The sequence below is a fragment of the Oryx dammah genome, unplaced genomic scaffold (genome assembly GCF_014754425.2).
Source record: "Oryx dammah isolate SB20612 unplaced genomic scaffold, SCBI_Odam_1.1 HiC_scaffold_13, whole genome shotgun sequence".
Taxonomy (NCBI): Eukaryota; Metazoa; Chordata; class Mammalia; order Artiodactyla; family Bovidae; genus Oryx; species Oryx dammah.
The window spans coordinates 58,074,151-58,091,801 of NW_024070197.1; the positions used below are offsets into that span (position 1 = coordinate 58,074,151).

Genomic DNA, 17,651 nt, shown 5'->3' on the forward strand with positions numbered 1-17,651 from the left:
GGGCGGGGGGCGCCCTGCACCCTCATCACGCCGCGGCCGGCGGCCTGCACTTCGACGACCGCTTCTCCGACGAGCAGCTGGTGACCATGTCGGTGCGCGAGCTGAACCGGCAGCTGCGCGGGGTCAGCAAGGAGGAGGTGATTCGGCTGAAGCAGAAAAGGCGGACCCTGAAAAACCGCGGCTATGCCCAGTCCTGCCGCTTCAAGAGGGTGCAGCAGAGGCACGTCCTGGAGTCCGAGAAGAACCAGCTGCTGCAGCAGGTCGACCACCTCAAGCAGGAGATCTCCAGGCTGGTGCGCGAGAGGGACGCGTACAAGGAGAAGTACGAGAAGCTGGTGAGCAGCGGCTTCCGAGAAAACGGCTCGAGCAGCGACAACCCGTCCTCTCCCGAGTTTTTCATGTGAGTCTGACACGCGGCCCCAGCTCGCCCCCTTGCTAAGCGCTCCGTGGGGGTCCGACTCGGGTGTGGGCTTGCAGCTCCAAGCGCCTTGCTGCCACCACCTCGCCCCCTCCCCTCCCGAACTCCCCCCCCCCAGTTGCCCCCTGCACGCGCACACACACACGAACACACACACACCACACACACACACACACACACACACACTGCTCCGAGATGATGGTGGTGGTGGCGGCTGTTTTTGAGTCGGGGAGGGGCTGGTGGTCTGGCTCATGGATTGCCAATCTGAAATTCTCCGTAACTTGCTGGCTTTTTTTTTTTTTTTTAACATCCCCCCCCCCCACCCCTTTCACTTGCTCAATGTTCAAAGATCTCAACAGAGTTCCTCATGCTCACCTTTAAAGCCTGCATCATTCACGTATTTTTTTTTCTTCAGTTCATGAGCTGGTGTTCATTTTCTGTGTGTGTGTGTTTTATTTTGTTTGGATTTTTTTTTAAAGAACTTTGAGTTTTTGGAGCTTGCTGTGTTGCCCCTAACTCACCCACCCCCATCCTCCACCCTCACCCCCTTGCCACCCATCTCCTTTGAGATAAAAGAAAAAAAAGGCTAAGTTTTTTTTCTCCTCCTGAGTTCTTCATATGAGATTGAGCTTGCAAAGGAAAAAAAAATGTGAAATGTTATAGACTTGCAGCGTGCTGAGTTCCATCGGGGTTTTTTGAGCATTGTTATGCTAAAATAGAGGGAAAAAAATCCTCATGAACCTGCCACAATCAAGCCTGCATCAACCTTCTGGGTGTGACTCGTGAGTTTTGGTCCTTATGATGCCAAATCTGAGAGTTTAGTCTGCCATTAAAAAAAAAAAACAACTCATTCTCATCTCATGCATTATTATGCTTGCTACTTTGTCTTAGCAACAATGAACTATAACTGTTTCAAAGACTTTATGGAAAAGAGACATTATATTAATAAAAAAAAAAGCCTGCATGCTGGACATGTATGGTATAATTATTTTTTCTTTTTTTTTTTTCCTTTTGGCTTGGAAATGGACGTTCGAAGACTTATGGCATTGGCATTCATACTTTTGTTTTATTGCCTCATGACTTTTTTGAGTTCAGAACAAAAAAAAAAGTGCAACCCTAGAGCCTTCTTCCCATGAAAGTTTGCATGTGCTCCAAAACTGCTTTGAGTTACTCAGAACTTCAGCCTCCCATTGTAAATGCACTGAAGAGGCTCCTTGTCAAAGATGCCGGAATGGGTTAAAAAAATTTAACAAGGCCAACAGTAAAGAACTCTTAATGTATTCCTCTTAAATGAGAATGACCACCCCATTGGGTGGACTAAAATTGTGCTGTTGCCGAAAGCAGTCTAAAATTTATTTTTAAGAGAAAGAAATCTGCCCCATTATTTTTGTTTTGTTTTTAGTTTTTTGGCTTTTGGTCATTGTCAAATGTGGAATGCTATGGGTTTCTAGTATATAATTTAATTCTAGTTTTTATAATCTGTTAGCCCAGTTAAAATGTATGCTACAGATAAAGGAATGTTATAGATAAATTTGAAAGAGTTAGGTCTGTTTAGCTGTAGATTTTTTAAAAGATTGATGCACTAAATTGTTTACTGTTGTGATGTTAAGGGGGGTAGAGTTTGCAAGGGGACTGTTTAAAAAAAAAGTAGCTTATACAGCATGTGCTTGCAACTTAAACATAAGTTGGGTATGTGTAGTCTTTGCTATACCACTGACTGTATTGAAAACCAAAGTATTAAAAGGGGAAGCACCCCTGTTTATATCTGTAGGGGTATTTTACATTCAAAATGTATGTTTTTTTTTTCAAATTAAAGTATTTGGGACTGAATTGCACTAGATATAACCTGCAAGCATATAATAGAAAAAACATTTTGCAAAACTGTTTAGAACGCTAATAAAATTTATGCAGTTATAAAAATGGCATTACTGCACAGTTTTAAGATGATGCAGATTTTTTTACAGTTGTATTGTGGTGCAGAACTGGATTTTCTGTAACTTAAAAAAAAATCCACAGTTTTAAACGCAATAATCAGTAAATGTTATTTTCAGGGACTGACATCCTGTCTTTAAAAACAAATGAAAAGTAAATCTTACCACAATAAATATAAAAAAATCTTGTCAGTTACTTTTCTTTTATATATTTTGCTGTGCAAAATTGTTTTATATCTTGAGTTACTAACTAACCACGCGTGATGTTCCTATGTGCTTTTCTTTCATTTTCAATTCTGGTTATATCAAGAGAAAGAATAATTACAATAATAAACTGCATTTTTTTTTTGATTCTGTACTCAGTTTCTTAGTGTGCAGTTTAACTGGGCCCAACACTGCATTAGAAGTTTGAAAGGCATCCTTTTCTCTAGTAATGAAGAAGTAGTGAGGCAATAATTCAGAGTGAAACATAGGCTGTTTTGTTAGCGCAGTTCTTCTAATAATTAGTAATATATAATGTAAATGTAAATTGCGATCTCTGAAAATCCCCCTCCCTGTCAAAGTTTTCAGTTTTTAAATAAGTTGAGACACCATTGCCCTGCTGGAAACAAACAGAAATGCCAACCGGAGAGCAGGGCCTTCTCAGCCTCGCCCCGAGCGTCTGATCCTCCAGCAGCGTGCCCATCTGGAGAGAAATGAGCCCAGAAAGAGGGCACAGGCAGAGATGGCTTGGCACATACGCATTCGGTGGTCAAGATAAACAGTTCTTGCCTTTTGGCTGAAACTGATTATTTTTCTTCTTCCCTCACACGCCATGATTTTCTTGTTAGCAAGGCCTGACAAGATTTCACATCAACACTTTGAACACATCAAAGTTGTTGGTTTGTGTTTTTAACTTTGAAGGTCATTTGTCTTAAATAGGAAAAAGAAAAATCCTCCTCTCACTTACAGAAGTCCAAGTATATATCTGGGTTTAAACTGTGTTATTAAATCATATTTCCCCGTGCAAATTTAGCTGAGGGCATCTCCACGTAGATGAGCTGGTAATGACTGCAAAGCACCTTAGCTCCTGGAATAGGAGCGAAAAAATAATGCCTGATTGAAATAAAGGCTGTGGTTTGATGTATTGGTATTTCATCCCAACACAGGTTGTGAGTGGGGGCTCCCTGAAAATATCGGTTGGAAAGTCTGGAGCCACCTTCACTAACAACATTGACCTACTTTAAAAATGTCACAAATTCATGCAGCTAATGTTACAAATTTATGCAGTTTGCATTCTTCATCAACTTCCCCGAGATCACTAATAGGATGTTAGACAAAGCCAACACTGTTTTGAAGATAGAGGCCAACACAGTGACTTCTGTTTTATTTTCTTTTCTGTCCTTTTAAAAAAAAGAAACAAAGATAATATTGCAACTCTGAACGAAGGCCTGATTTTGAGGAAAGCAGGTTGTGCTTGGCGCTGATGAGTTCTGGCCGTGTATCAGCCTTCCTTCCCTCTTTCACAGAACACGAAGCCAGAGGCTAACAGGGCATTTTGACCTTTCTCTCACTGTTAGCTTGGATAGGGACCCTGAATCCACACTTCGTTTTGCTTTAACAGAAGTCTTAGTAAACCTTCTTCCATGTGCTTGAACTTAGCTGTTCTCTGCTTCAGAGATTTTTTTTTTTTTTTTGGTCTGATCCCAGCGAGGAGATTTGCAGTCTCCCACTGTAGAAGCAGAAATGGATGTATCACTTAGAGAGCCCAGCATCTGATGCAAGATTTTAGGCAAACACATGTTCCAGATAAGAGTGACCAGGATGGAGTTATTCTAATTATCTCATGGGAAATGCCACTTCAGAGAAAAATACAGTCGTCCAACAATTAGGTGTTTTGATAGGACCCTACAAGGCAGTTCAATATAATAAGCAGGTTTGGGGCCCAAATATGAAAAACACAGAGTAGTGTTGGCAAAAAAAAAAAAAAAGTGTGATTTTGGTGGCTGCCTTTAAGAGAAGTTTAACTTCTAATAAAAGGCGTTAGAAGAAGTAACCATATTTAGGGGAAAAAAATTACTAAAGAGCTTTGAAATGTAATGTGTGGTGAACACAAATACATGCTTTTTTTTTTTTTAACCAAAAAATCCTAAATCCTGCCGGAGCGCCCTTATTACAAATAGGTCTCTAAATCTTGTTGTTGTTTAAATCATGTAAGGAAATCTAGCTTTCCCTTCACACTGCATTTGAGGCTTTGTCTAAATAGTGTTAAAATTCCTTTCATTCCAAATGCAGAACTGAGCCCACTCACATCTGTGGGACGTACCACATTTTGGAAGCCCCAAGATCATGTGCTTTACCCGTGTATTCACAAAATGAAATTTACATGAGACTTCTATTTCTTATTATTATTATTACTGTCTGCAGTCATAAAAAACAGCCAATCCTTGACTTCTGTTTGATTCCCTTTTTTAAAAAGAGAATAAATGATTGTGTTAGAGAAGAAAGGTATTACATGTATAACCTCCACACTAATTAACTGTGCCTCTTGTCTGAGGGTCTTAGGTACAGACCCACAGGAAACATGCTGGTGCTTCTGACTTGATTCACCAACCCAAATAGACTCGCTTATTTTCAACCTGTAATATTGTTTAAAAAAAAAAAATCCACTGAAATTTACAAGGTATGTACAATGGTATAAAGGGTAGTGTCCCAGAAGGTTAACAGCCAGCATTTTAAAAGCCTGTGGTACACATGCACACTCTAAGCAGTACTTTTCTGCGCTTCATTGTTTCTCTGGCAGATAATTTTACTAAGAAGAAAACAAAAATTTTTTTATTCCCCTCCCCAAGCAGATGCCATGGGCAGAAGCTTTAGCAGAGTCGAGCACCCTGGTTTCCTCTCGGGCCCTGGATAGTATTGTAATTATCAGTGATGTCAAATGTGGTCATTCCTCAGGCAGAGCCGTAAGTGAAACTAGTTAGTTAAGTACACCCCTTCCGTGGGCTTTTCTTCCCTCCCCCTTCTTGCTCTCAGGCAGCCACAAAATCACTTCCCATGTTTCCTTTTTTCCCCAGAACCATGTAATAATTTTTTACAATGTATCTGACACATTAATAGACTGACATCAGATAGGCAGAGGTTCTACTTCCTGTTCTCAGTGAGGAAATGATGTCTAGATAATCATATTTATTTGCCTTCATGCCATAACCACCTGGGCTTTCAACAGAGGCCATTCCAATGGGAAATGCTATATTTATTACTGAATGTGCACTTCTAAGGTTCTGATCTTTTCTCCCTTATACCTTCACCCCAGTAGTTTTTATTTACACCTGTCAATTAGAGGTACTTCCGCTCTTAAACAGGACCTCCCCTTGCCGAACCACCAGCTTTCAGGCTAAACGCAGTGGGCAGGGGCAAATGGTAACCAGCCTTGCAAACGTGGGGTGCAGCTGTCCCAGGCGCCGCATTCCCCGCATGTCCTTGTCTGAAATGACCCACGTGGCTTCTGACACATTCAAAGGTTCGCAAGTCCCAAAGTTGGAAGGTTTTTGCCGTTGTCTTTATTTTTTGGTTTAGGCCAGCTTAGTTCCGTGTTCACCCTTGACTTGATGAAACGCACTCCACCCGCCATTCTGGGCCGATCAATATATTTAAAAGTTTGCTTGCCACATTTTTGCCTGTTGGTAGTTAAAGACTAACCAAGATAGGTTGGAAGACTGAGGTCCATGAGTGACAAGCTTTAGCTGGCTAATTTCCATGCCAGTAAAACACACAGCCAGGCTTGGAGACCTTACTTCTTATATAAACGTGTGATCAGAGAGGCTGGGAAGTCTGATTCGCCCGCTTTAGACTGCTCATCTGCGATTTACTTTCATTTGATTTACTCTTAAATTGTGTCCCTTTTCTTTGAAGAAATAAATGCCTTCGTTTTTAGGGAAGAGACATCTACCATGAGAGGCTATACTTTTTACCACTTCTGATGATTCCTCAGGAGGCTGCATGAATAACGGAGTCGGTGTCTTCCTTGCTGTCAACAGGAAAATGAGAGACACCTAAAGCTTGTTTTCTCACCGTGGGCCCATCCCAAATTTAAAAGATGCCCCGAGTCCAGCACTGGGCAGACAGGAGCTATCAGGGAGGTGATCCAGCCCTTCAGACCTCCGAACGCAGATGTACGTGTTTGTCTGTTTTTGTACGTGTTTAAAAACAGAGCTGGAGCCTTCACCCACCTTTCGATAACACTGCTTTTCTCACTTTTGATATAAATCTTCAAAATCTAGACATCACACAGCCCCAGAAAAGGGGAATCCTCTCCAAGCCTGGCTCCACCCGGGGCTCGTGAACAAACCCAGCTCTGTCTGGGCATTTTTTTGTTTTTTTTTTTCTCTCCAGCGAGGGTAAGGGACAGGGTGAGAGCGTTTCAGCCTCCCAGGCTGTCTCATGACTGTCAGGGCATAAAGGAGTACAGTCCGGCCACAATGTGGGAGCATCTTTACCCTTTCGAGAGGGACACAACAAAAAACAAAGCAAATCAAATTGCTCAGCACGAAGGCGTAGCAAAACCCGCAGCTCCCCGCCCGTCCCCATAGCGTCTGTGGGAGGTGAGAAATGAGGGAAGCCAGAGAGAGCTGTGACACCGCCTTCGAAGGCATATCACCCCGTGTGCACATTTGCACGCAGGTGCAGGCTAGGTTCAGCTGTCCATTTCCTCCCTGTATGTTCACATGTGTTTCTGTTTTGAAAACAATTTTAGAGCTAGAACCCCAATTAAGAGCTTAGAGGAAGTTGCGAATGTCTTAACTTTCGGGCATTTATGAATATATCAGCCTGTGACTTTGCTGTGGGGGCATTTGGGACCAGTCGGATGTGCTGTTCCCATATTTCTATGCTCACCGCAGTAGGTCTGATGGCATCGTGACAGTTTCATTGTTTAATTTTGAAAGCCCTTTGTGTGTTTTCCCTAAGTTTGCCCAATACAACAAGGCTAAGATAGGAAGAACACATCAGCGGCACACAGAAATTGGATCTTTCTATGAAAGTGCATCAGAGTTGGACAGTTTTAAGAAATTCACAAAATGCATTTTTCCACAGAGAGGCTCTGATTGGAATGCACGGTTCTCAACCCAAATCATAACCATCTACCAAGCACCTCTTCCTCGCTCAGTACACAGTCCCTTTTCCTTCCCTTTCTTTTTGTCAAATAACTATTCCCGCCCCCCCACCTATAATTAGGACTTTGGATTGCAAAATCACATTCCTCCCTTCTCCACAGATTCTTGGACCTTTAGTTACGATTAGAGAGGGGCATTAATTCAAGAAGGGAGGATGAGGGAGGGGTGGTCTGTGGAGGTTTGGGACGGGGGAGAGGAGAGGAAATACTTCTGTGCTCACCCCCACACCCCCTTGGCCCCCACCCAGCCCAGGCCTGCCTGGGTGTGAGTTACACACGGGGGATTTGGATTCTGAATCTATTCTAAATATTCTGATCACCAGCGTTGAGTGTTTCCAAGCTGAGATTCCAAAGAATGGTTTTTCCTTGCGGTTGGTTCTTTCGGGTAGGAAATAGGCGAGGCCATGAAACCTTTGTAGAAGGGGGAGAGGAGAAATACCACCCACCACTGTCCCTGTCCCAAGAGAATGCTGAAAAGGAGGCCGTGAAGGGGGCCCTGAGCTGAAAACCCCAGCCAGCAGAGCCGTGTTCCCTTTTGCCCCCCTCAAATTTTTCCTCGTTCTCCATGCCTTCATCTGCTTCCGGAAGCCTGGAGAAGTGGGTTTCTGGTCTCCTTTGGGGGATTTTTTCAGGAAGCAAAGCAGAGCAGAGGGCAGCTAGCTGGTGTACAGGGGCTGGGCTGGGCTGGGGGGTGGTGGTGTCACTAACAGAGACCAACCTTGGCTTCTGACCCCTAATCGCCAGGGGTCAACTCTAGGTCATTCTCGGGGCCCCTGCTACCCACCAGACCAGATTTATTTGCAGGATGACTGACAGGCCGGTGGCAGACCCTGAGTCCCCAGGATCCCTGAAGACAACTGCCATGTCCTTAGCTCCAGGGCCTCGGCCCCTGAGCGCCTGGCCCCTGGCCCATCCCAGGGTCCTGTCTGTATTTCATGCCTAGTCACCAGAGCCATCAGAGAGACTCAGAAGTCACTGCACGGGACCGGAAAGCAGTCACCTAAGCTGGGGCTCGGGGCCCATCAACCCGCTCCTGTGCCAGTCCCCGTGCAGACAGAGGCTGGGGTGAGAAGAGCTGGGAGGTGGCTCTGGGGTGTCTAAGCACGGCTGCAGCTTCTGGGGCCCCTTCGCTCTGGGCAGCCCTGCCCAGCCAGGAGTGTTCTCCACCCTCAGGGTCCCCTGGCCATTGCGGCAGGTGCAGAAGGACAAGGATCATGGGGGTGGGGTCCAGCTGCCGCCTGAGGTCACGGGCAGTCCCTGCGTGCCCCAGGCCCTGGCGGCACCCCTGGGTGGGGAGTGAAGGCTGAGGACTCTGCCTGCAAAGCGACTCCCTGTGAAATGCCCAAGCCGGCACCTGCTCCTGGGGCACCACTGGCGGTCACTCCCAGTGCGGCCGGGGCCCAGCCCGCTTCTTGGATGTGTACTGGGGTTTGGTTCAAGTGTTCCAGGAGGACACCTGAGCCGCAGTGGAGGCCTTGGGAACTGGGGACGTGCTGCTCTGCTGAGCTCAGGGGTGGGCGCATGGAGGGAGGAAGCGGGATTCAGTTCTAAAACGCTCCTCCTTCACTTGGGACCCTCACACCACACTCCAGCCGCCCCAGGAACCTTCTGGAAGTAAGATCTTCAGGTCTAGGTCATTTGGGTTTTACTCTACTAATTTTCTGGCCCATTTTCCAGATCTAGCTTTATTTTCTTTTTCCCCTTCTCTGGTTACAGACAGAGTGAAGAGGCAAAAGAGAAAAGGAAGGGAATCCAGATAACCTGCTTTAAGTCATTCTAGAAATCTCCATAGTACAGTTGGGATTTGCCTTGATACAGTTTGATGCTTATTGTAGGGGAAAGCCGCTCAAGCAAACTTCATTAGGATCTCACCCATAGCTCTAGCTACAGAGGCTCGCTTGCATTCCCGGGTTTAACACAGTGGCTGCTGAATCTCAGACACTCAGGAACTGTCTGCAAAGGACAAAGTTTAAAATCACTCATTTCAGAAAAGAGCCCTTCCATGCAGGATTTTTTTTTTTTTCCCTTGTAGGGAACTTCAGTTTTTTAGACCCTTCAGTGTAAGGTAATTAAGCATCTCTGCACCTTCTTAAATAAACTTCCCCTTTCCCCCTTCTTCTCCTCTTAGGGAAGGATTCATAAATGGGCAGATAAATATGATGAAAGGAATGCAAGGGTCTCAGCACCTGAGCCGCTTTTACATTGCCAGATTCCACTAAAGTCCTTTTCGCTAGGATGGGGGAAGCCTGCAGTGATGATTCTCAGATGAAATTGGTTAAAAGATGATGGTTGAGTCTGTTTTCAGGCAGTGAACCCAACATATTCTGTCATCTGCCATGTATCTATCTACCTCCTTGTGAAGCTCTTTAATACATTGTAGAGGGGGAAGCTATTCAAAGATGAATCTGCAGTTTCCACATCAGGACATACTAATGAGCACACGACAAGAATTCCTCGGTCTACTCCACGTGTTGGTAGGCGGGAGCCAAACCTAGCCCGAATGGCTGAAGACGATCTTCCCGTAAAACCGTGGCCAGACTTGGCATGACTCAGGGCAGCGAGGAGGTGCGTGCGGACCACCTGTGTGTTCTCAGGGCGCCCTGTCCGTGTTAATTCCCCCTGCACTGTACCACTCATGACACCTTTTCAAATCTTCCTTGGAGTATCACTGCACATTCCTATGCTATTTAAAAAGTACCATTTAATCATTAGGTAAATAGATCCCGCTTGTGGAGGCTCTGTGCTGGAAGATGGCCGGCCTGGACTGCACCCGGCGCAGTCCAGCTTGAGAATCTCCTCTCTGCTCCCAGGCGAGGTCCCCTTGCCCCCTCCGTTCTTCCCTAGTGACTAGGCTGGGTGAAGGTGATGAGGATAGAACATGGCATTAGCTTTTGGACGCTATTCATGTGTGCGAACTGAATCTCTCTCCCCTGCTTCGGAGAGAAAAGGCCTTGATAACAGGATGGGTTCCCCAGGTGGTCAGAGAATAGAGGTCATCTTGAGGAAAATGACACCAGTGATCTAAAAAGGACATCTACTTTATGAGATTTCAGGCAAGATGCCAAATATCACATTTAATGAGGCCTGATTCTTTTTCTCCAAAAATAACAGAGGCTATCAATGAGCTGGTCAGGAAGGCAAAGGGGCATTTTTGCAAAGTCTCCGTTCAATTATTGCTTTGTAATATTGTTCTAAAATTGAAGAATGCTTCACGAGTCTATGATGTCATGTAAAATATTCCTTGCAGAAGCTTGACATATGTTTGGAGTGCCCCAAAGGAATTAAAAATATTCCCTCCACAATCTCAGAAGCTTTTATACTCTACTCACTTGTGTTTCGAATGGAATCTGTTGTTCCTAAAGGTTGTTTTTTTTTAAAAAGTAAACTTATATGGGAAGTTTTGTTTTGTCTTCTGTTTAATTTTTGAGATTAGCCCCTTGAACTTGAAATGGAGAACAATGATATGGATAACACTTCCAGGTTTTATAACTTCAGTATGTTTCTTGTATCTTTTCTTTCTTTCTTTCTTTCTTTTTTTTTTTTGCATAGAAATAATATATTTGGCAAAAGATTAGTATATACTCTGACATGAAAAATAGTAGCTTGTGCCATAACGTTTAAAAAATCATTTCTAACATGAAATGCGGATGAAAGCCCGTAAATGTATTTGGGACCACTCTGACAGATATGAGTCCAAATTTATTTATCTGTGTTTTAATGCATAGTCAGACTGTTTAGATAAAGGACATTGGAAAAATTAGAGAGTTACACTACATGAAAACTTAAGTAAAAGAGTCTATGTCAGTTGCAGCAGCCTAGATATTTCAGCAGCTGTATGTGTCGTGTATTTTTTTCACACCAATTGTAAAGTAATTCAAATAAAAGTGGGGCAGATTAAAGAAGAATAACTGAATCTCCACACTGGAAAAAAATTAGATTGACTTACTGGTTTATCACAGTTATTGTACACAGATTTGTTGTAACCATGTTGAATTTTTTAAATTAGATTTTAAATATATTTTGACAGTCTGCACTTGTAGAGTATGGCTAACTATACAGAGAAATGACGGGTCTGCTTTGTTATTAAACTGCTGTCTGGAAAATGTTGGGCTCCGTACAGTAAATGATAATTATTTTGCCACTTACATTAGTACAGCTAATAGCAATAAGGGGTTTTTGAACCATAGAAAGCTAAACTACTTTGAATTACTGTGCTTTGTTATTCACTGTGAAGCAAAAAAGACTTTTTTTTTTTTAAGCAACTTCATTTTCATACTACCGTTCTAAGCATTCCCTGCTACTAATTTAAACAGAGTGGAAGTTAATAAATAAAAGAGTGGTCTCTAAATGGTTGTATTTGTTAAGAGAATGTCTACAGTTAAGGTCAACAGTACTAGCAGAATAAACCCTGTCTGTGGAAGAGGAGGGGGGAAGATGGAAGAGAATCCGGTCTAGGTAACGAAGCCAGGGAGAAGTGGGCCAGTTTGGTTCCCCAAGAGGTGCTCAGTCTGAACACCTGGGGTACACCCATCAGAGACCTTTCAGTCCTCATCCATTGTGAACCCAGGATCACCTGGTTCTCTGAGCTGAGGGCAGCTTCAGGGCTGATGCCGGCTGCCAGGCCAGTGGACATCACTGTCTCCACCTTCGCAAGATCAGAGGCAGGGTGGAGGGGGGCGCTGACGCAGCACACCGCGCTGTTCTCTTCCATGCGAACCCTTCCTCTGGCAGGGCTGAGACCAGGCTGCCAAAGCAAGTGGACCTGAATTCCTCTTCTTTGGCTCTCATTCTGCCCTTCTCGTAGCTAGTTAGGCGGCCTTGAACATGCTGTCCTTATAAAGCCCTCTTCGTGGTTATTAATGACCCTTTGTTTATTTTAATATATTTACTGAATCAGGTACCCAAGGGAATCCTCTACATCAGTGATGTGAGAAATCCTGTTGCCCGAAGTCAAAGAGGTACCTCTTGATTTCTGATTTGCATGTGCTTGCTTTAATGCATTTTCCATGAGCGAGCGAGCGAGTGAGGAATGCGGATCGTTCTCCAGGTGTGGAAGCCTCCTGCTTCCGCAGCCGTAGTGTCTGGGTCTCACGCGTACATCGATGGTGATGCCTGATGCTGAGGAGGAGGCTGGCGGCTGCGAGACCAGCATGCATGCCTTTCTGTACTGTAGTCATCACCGAGGCACGGGGCACAGAGCTCTCAGCCAGTCTGAGCAGACCTCAGACCTTCAGCCTGAACCAGCATGAGTCTCCTGACCTCCAAAGAGCTGCCCGGTGTCTCTGACCAAACGTCAGACAATCTGGGCGAATCTGTGCCGTTAGAATCCAGCCGTTGGCCGGCTTCACATAACCATTCCAAATTTACAGTCTCCTATAACCCACTCCATGCTCACATTTGGAAAAGTTAGTGTAATTTCAAAATACATTGTATCCCTCCTCTGCGTCCAAATGTAAGTTTGGAGCCACTCCCCACTAGGCTGAAGGAGGATATGGGGGTCAGAAATCTGATTTTCATCGACAAAAAAAAAAATTTGAAATTAAACTGTTTAAATGGGTTTGCAATTATGAGGTTCCCAGGGTGAATTTAATTATGAATCCTCCTCGTTTGGAGAACCAGACCAACACTCTTACACCAATAATTATTTAGCATTATTGTTTTATGTATTCCTGTTACCTCTTATTGGCTAATGGAATGAAGTTTGATTTTTTTTTTTAATGAAATTTGCTTGCTGAGAAATTTGCATGAAGTACAGCTTTTGGTTTAAGTCACACTGTCAAATTGCTATTCTTTGCCAAGGAGACACTTTTAAGAATCCAGTGAATTGAGGATGTCAGAAAACAGACCCACATTTTCCCCCCCCTCTTCAAACATGGTATCTGATTACTTACTTTTACATACTGTTATTGGGAAAGTCTTTGAGTAACTGGACTGTGACTATTTAACATGATTTCTTTTCTAGCCTTAAACAAAATTAACATTTTCTTTAATAGTTCTCATATGTAGATTTTTAATTCAGTGTATACTATTGGGATTAATTTGTGTGTTCTCGTGTGTGCATGCTGTATCAAAACTTTATCCCTTTCTTCTCTCCTTGTCTTTATAATTGAAATTTGAAAGCCATCTATTAAATAGGATGATCTAGACCCACCAGGCAGGTTTTGTTACACTGAAACCATCCATTTTGAGCAAAGAGTTAATGAACTTTTAAGGCAAGGTTCACATGGGTCTTAACCCCCCCTCCCCCGGTTATATTTCATATAAGGTTACTGGTGGGAGAGAAATCAAATTTCATCTGTGAACATGATTGACAGGTGAGAATCAGGAAGAAAAAGGCATTTGGTCAGATGGGGACGTTGGGTAGGAGAACAATTCCTCAAAGTTACTCTGTGATATTAGATATTATAAGTGGATATATGAAAAGTTTAATATTTGATACTCTTGGGAGAGTTAGTTTATTTTTAGAAAGTCATTTTGGTTAGAGATTTCAGTCCCGGAAGCCAGAAATGGGCAACCAGTAGTTTTCTGCTCTCCTGTTGATTTCTTTTATGTACAACTTCATGGTTTATTTCTGGCCATTTTCTAGACGAGAGTCTGAGACTTAGATTAGAAGCCATTTGGGGAGGCATTTAATCACCTTTTATTTATTCTCATAAGCATAGTCTAGATTCTATCATGGTTCTTGGTATTATTACAGAATAGTGACCCTAAGGGCTGCCACCAACAGATGAAGTGCTCCATTCCCGCAGCGTCTCTTGGTCTTAACGTCTCCCTCCAGTGCGTGCTTCAGCTTCACACACACACGTCTGCCCCAGTAGGTGATTTGTCAAGGTCGTGCCTTCTAAGGAAGGACTTCTAACGCGCCAAGACAACAGTGCTCCCACGGTGCTTTCTGATGTCAGTTTTTCCATGGTAGCACCCTGGGTCAGCATCATTGCCATGGAACCAGGTGATGGTGTTGCGTGACCCTAAGGCCAAGGGTGGCTTTGGAATTCACCTCGGAGGCTGTCTCTTTAGGGTGAATTGTCAAAAGGAGATTAACAGCTACTCATAGCTTGCACCACAATTGAAAGCAGGCAGGCCTTTAATACATGCTCTTTCGTCTTCTGTGCTGAAACACTAATTTCAGGAGGTGGTGGTGGACCTGAGCCAGCTGATGTGTCTGCTCTGCCCTTACAGATGTTCCTGACATTCTCTCAGACCCACCCGGATGCATCCGAGCCTTAACAGAGCCGCCCTGGGGAAGGGCAGGTGGGACACACACAGGGGAGAGGCCTGTTTGTAGCTTTCCCGTCACTCGTGGGAAATTCCTGATGGAATTCGTATAAACAGCTCTGCCCCAGGTTCTAAGTACCCAACAGTTTTTCTTTCTTCCTAATCTTACAGTTAGCTGGGTGGAAAATGTTTTATCCTGACTGTACCAATGTGAATTCAAACCAACGCAAGGGAGGCTTTACTCTGTTACGAGCTGGGATATAAACAAAAACACAGTAAAAGGACTCCGGAATCTCGTTTCTATTTTGTATAACGTGTCCTCCCACATCGCTGCCCGTGATCACCCAGAAATAAAATGCAAGCATGGATGCCTGATGGCCAGTGTCCATGTGGGTTCCTGAGCACAGCTGTTTAATTCAGACATAGAATTACAGATGCTGTAACTGTTATTTCCCTCGCAGAGTCCATCAACATCTTTTAACAGAAATGGTGAATCAGGTGTTCTCAGGCAAAGGCTGTATGAAAAACACAGAACGTAAGTTTTCACTTCTTAGCGCCCGTGTTTGAAAAGCCGGTGTGAGAACAGTGGCTGGTCTGGACTCTGGCTTCACTGCAGACCCCTCAGGGCCTCTCAGGACTCCGCTTTCAGAGTAAGTGCCCTGCCGCGGAGGACAGCAAAGAGTAGGGTGCAGTCTGGCATGCAGATGTGGAGAGTGGACCAACCCCTCAGAGATTCCAGGAGTGTGTCTTCAGCAAATGACATCACTGTGTGTGCTGGCACTGAGAAAGGAAGGGAAAATAACTCTGTTTAAACTGTTTCATACCGCGGCTTACCTTATCAAATTATTTGTTGTTGTTTGTTTAGATAGCCACCCCCCATCCTTCTTCCCCCACAAGGCTGCCTAACGTCCTTCTGTGGACACTGGCCCCACTAGTGAGCGGGTTTAATCAATCAATTATGGTGGAGCAAGTACAGGGCAACCAGCTTAATGAAGTCCCATTATTTTCAGTGGTCCTTAGGATGCTATTGAAGGGGCTATCTTAAAGAGACATTATGCATTTGGTGGGGGCAGGCGTGGTGGGGGGGAGGGTTTTTGCACAGGAGTATAGCACTCGTTATTTAAAACAAAACGATGCTTCTGTCAAGAGCTTTCCTTCTAAAAGCACACATTCAGTCACCTGCCAGAATCTCAGATTTATTGTTGCCGTTCACAGATGCCAATGTTGAAACTCTCTTCGCCTCCAGCTTGCTGAGTCTTTCATTTCCTCGATCCAAAAATCACTGTAAAGTTGTTGTTTAGTGTCTGCATTTTTTGCTTTTCCTGGCACCTAATGAAATTATCAGCAATAAATGAGCTATGCAGAAGGGTTGGTTTTGCTTTTATTTTTTATTTTCCTTTTTCTTTTCTTTTTTGCAGTATTTGGAAAATGCTGGGACAAGGGTAAGCCAGTGGCAGAATTCAGAGTGCCTCTCTTTCCAGCATCTACGGGAAACGTAATAAAGCCATTAGCATTTATATAATTTCAGATGGGGGAATTAATACTGGGGAAGGGAGGGGGAAGGAGCGTCAGGTGTTGAGTGGGCAAGTCAGACCAGCTGTGGGAATTACAGTTATTGTCACTGGAGACAACACAGCCCTGACCTCCAGTATAAGCTGCTGGAAGATATTAACACCTAATTATCAAGACAGGGGTGCATCTTACACCTTAATCATTGGTGAGGTGAAAGTGACAAAAAAGAGGAAGGGAGTTGTTTTCCATGTTGCTTTCAGCAAGCATCCATCCTCTAATAAGGGGTCATCCACTTGCAGCAAGTGACGATTTCCTTTCAGTCCTTTCAGTCTAGAGAAAAGCAGGTTAACATTATTTGCTAGCAGGTAGGCAGTGGAGGTGAGAATCGAATTGATCTGAAATTGACCCTGAGGTCACTGCCTCCTTTAAATTGGGTGCTACAGACAAAGTTTCTTTTCTTCTCTGGCTCCTGCCAGCAGCCAAGCAGAGTCCTCAGTCATTGGGGTCGGGGGTGGGGAGAGTGTTAGCAATTATTTAAAGGGATTCTGACACCAGGGTTGAACCCCTACCCCAAACTTAATCCAAGTGGAGACCTTTTTTTTTTTTTTTCTTTACGGATGGTGGTTAATTAAAGGGTTTGAGCCTCCCTGCGATGGTGTGCCTCTGGCTTGTTTATATTTAAAATGAGGTTCATTCCTGATGCACAAGAAATGGCAGGGGGGAAGCTGACAGTCGGAATCTCTTACTGGGCTGACTTGAATAGGGAAGAGAATTTCCTGTTTCCTTTTACATTTTCTCTTCTTTTTTCCCCCCCCCCCCGCCCCCATCAAAGTCCTTTCAAAGCATCTTGGGGTGCACAGATACGTCTGACAGTGCTGGAAATCCTGCACTGCTTTTCAGAAGGCCAGGGGACTCTGCTGGGCACGCAGGCCTGGCTTCGCTCTCTGCCCAGCGGAGGGTCGCCAAGAGGGAGCAGAAATCCCCTTCACCGATTTTGATCTTCTGGACCCCAGTTGAGAAGCGCTGCCTCGTTCCTCCGCTTCAGTGGGTAGTGCCTACTGGCTGTTCTGTCCTAATGCCCAAACACTATTGCGTTATTCATTTTTCCCAGACCTTCCCCGCCCCCTTTTTTTCTCCTCTCTTTTCCTCCTTTTAAAGTCCCAAAGCGAAGCAGTTTCTCACCACTGCGTCGTAGAAGGAAAGCGCACGTGCTTTGTTTGGAGATCTGGACCAGAGCTCTCCCAGGGAAGGAGCAGTGGTTTAGGACAGTACAGGCTTTCTGGAAGCCTCAGGGCTGCTGGGCGGCCTGGGAGGAGACCGCCCTGCAACGGCTGGAGATCCACCACACCTGCGCACGCGAGGCCCCGGGGCATCACTTTCTTTCCTGGGAGGCAAGGCCTTCCCACGTCCTTCCCACGTGCTC

General features: G+C 44.6%; 1 protein-coding gene across 1 annotated transcript in view; it reads left to right on the plus strand.

Moving 5' to 3' along the window:
- The window catches only part of MAF (MAF bZIP transcription factor), a 22,093-nt gene extending 6,011 nt beyond the window's left edge, over positions 1-16,082 (plus strand). The window contains exons 2-4 of the mRNA XM_040254136.1: positions 6-400; positions 12,399-12,459; positions 14,681-16,082. Of these exons, the coding sequence (XP_040110070.1) occupies positions 6-400; positions 12,399-12,432 (429 nt within the window). The 3' untranslated portion in view covers positions 12,433-12,459; positions 14,681-16,082. The remainder of the gene's footprint in view (positions 1-5; positions 401-12,398; positions 12,460-14,680) is intronic.
- Positions 16,083-17,651: the final 1,569 nt, after the last annotated feature.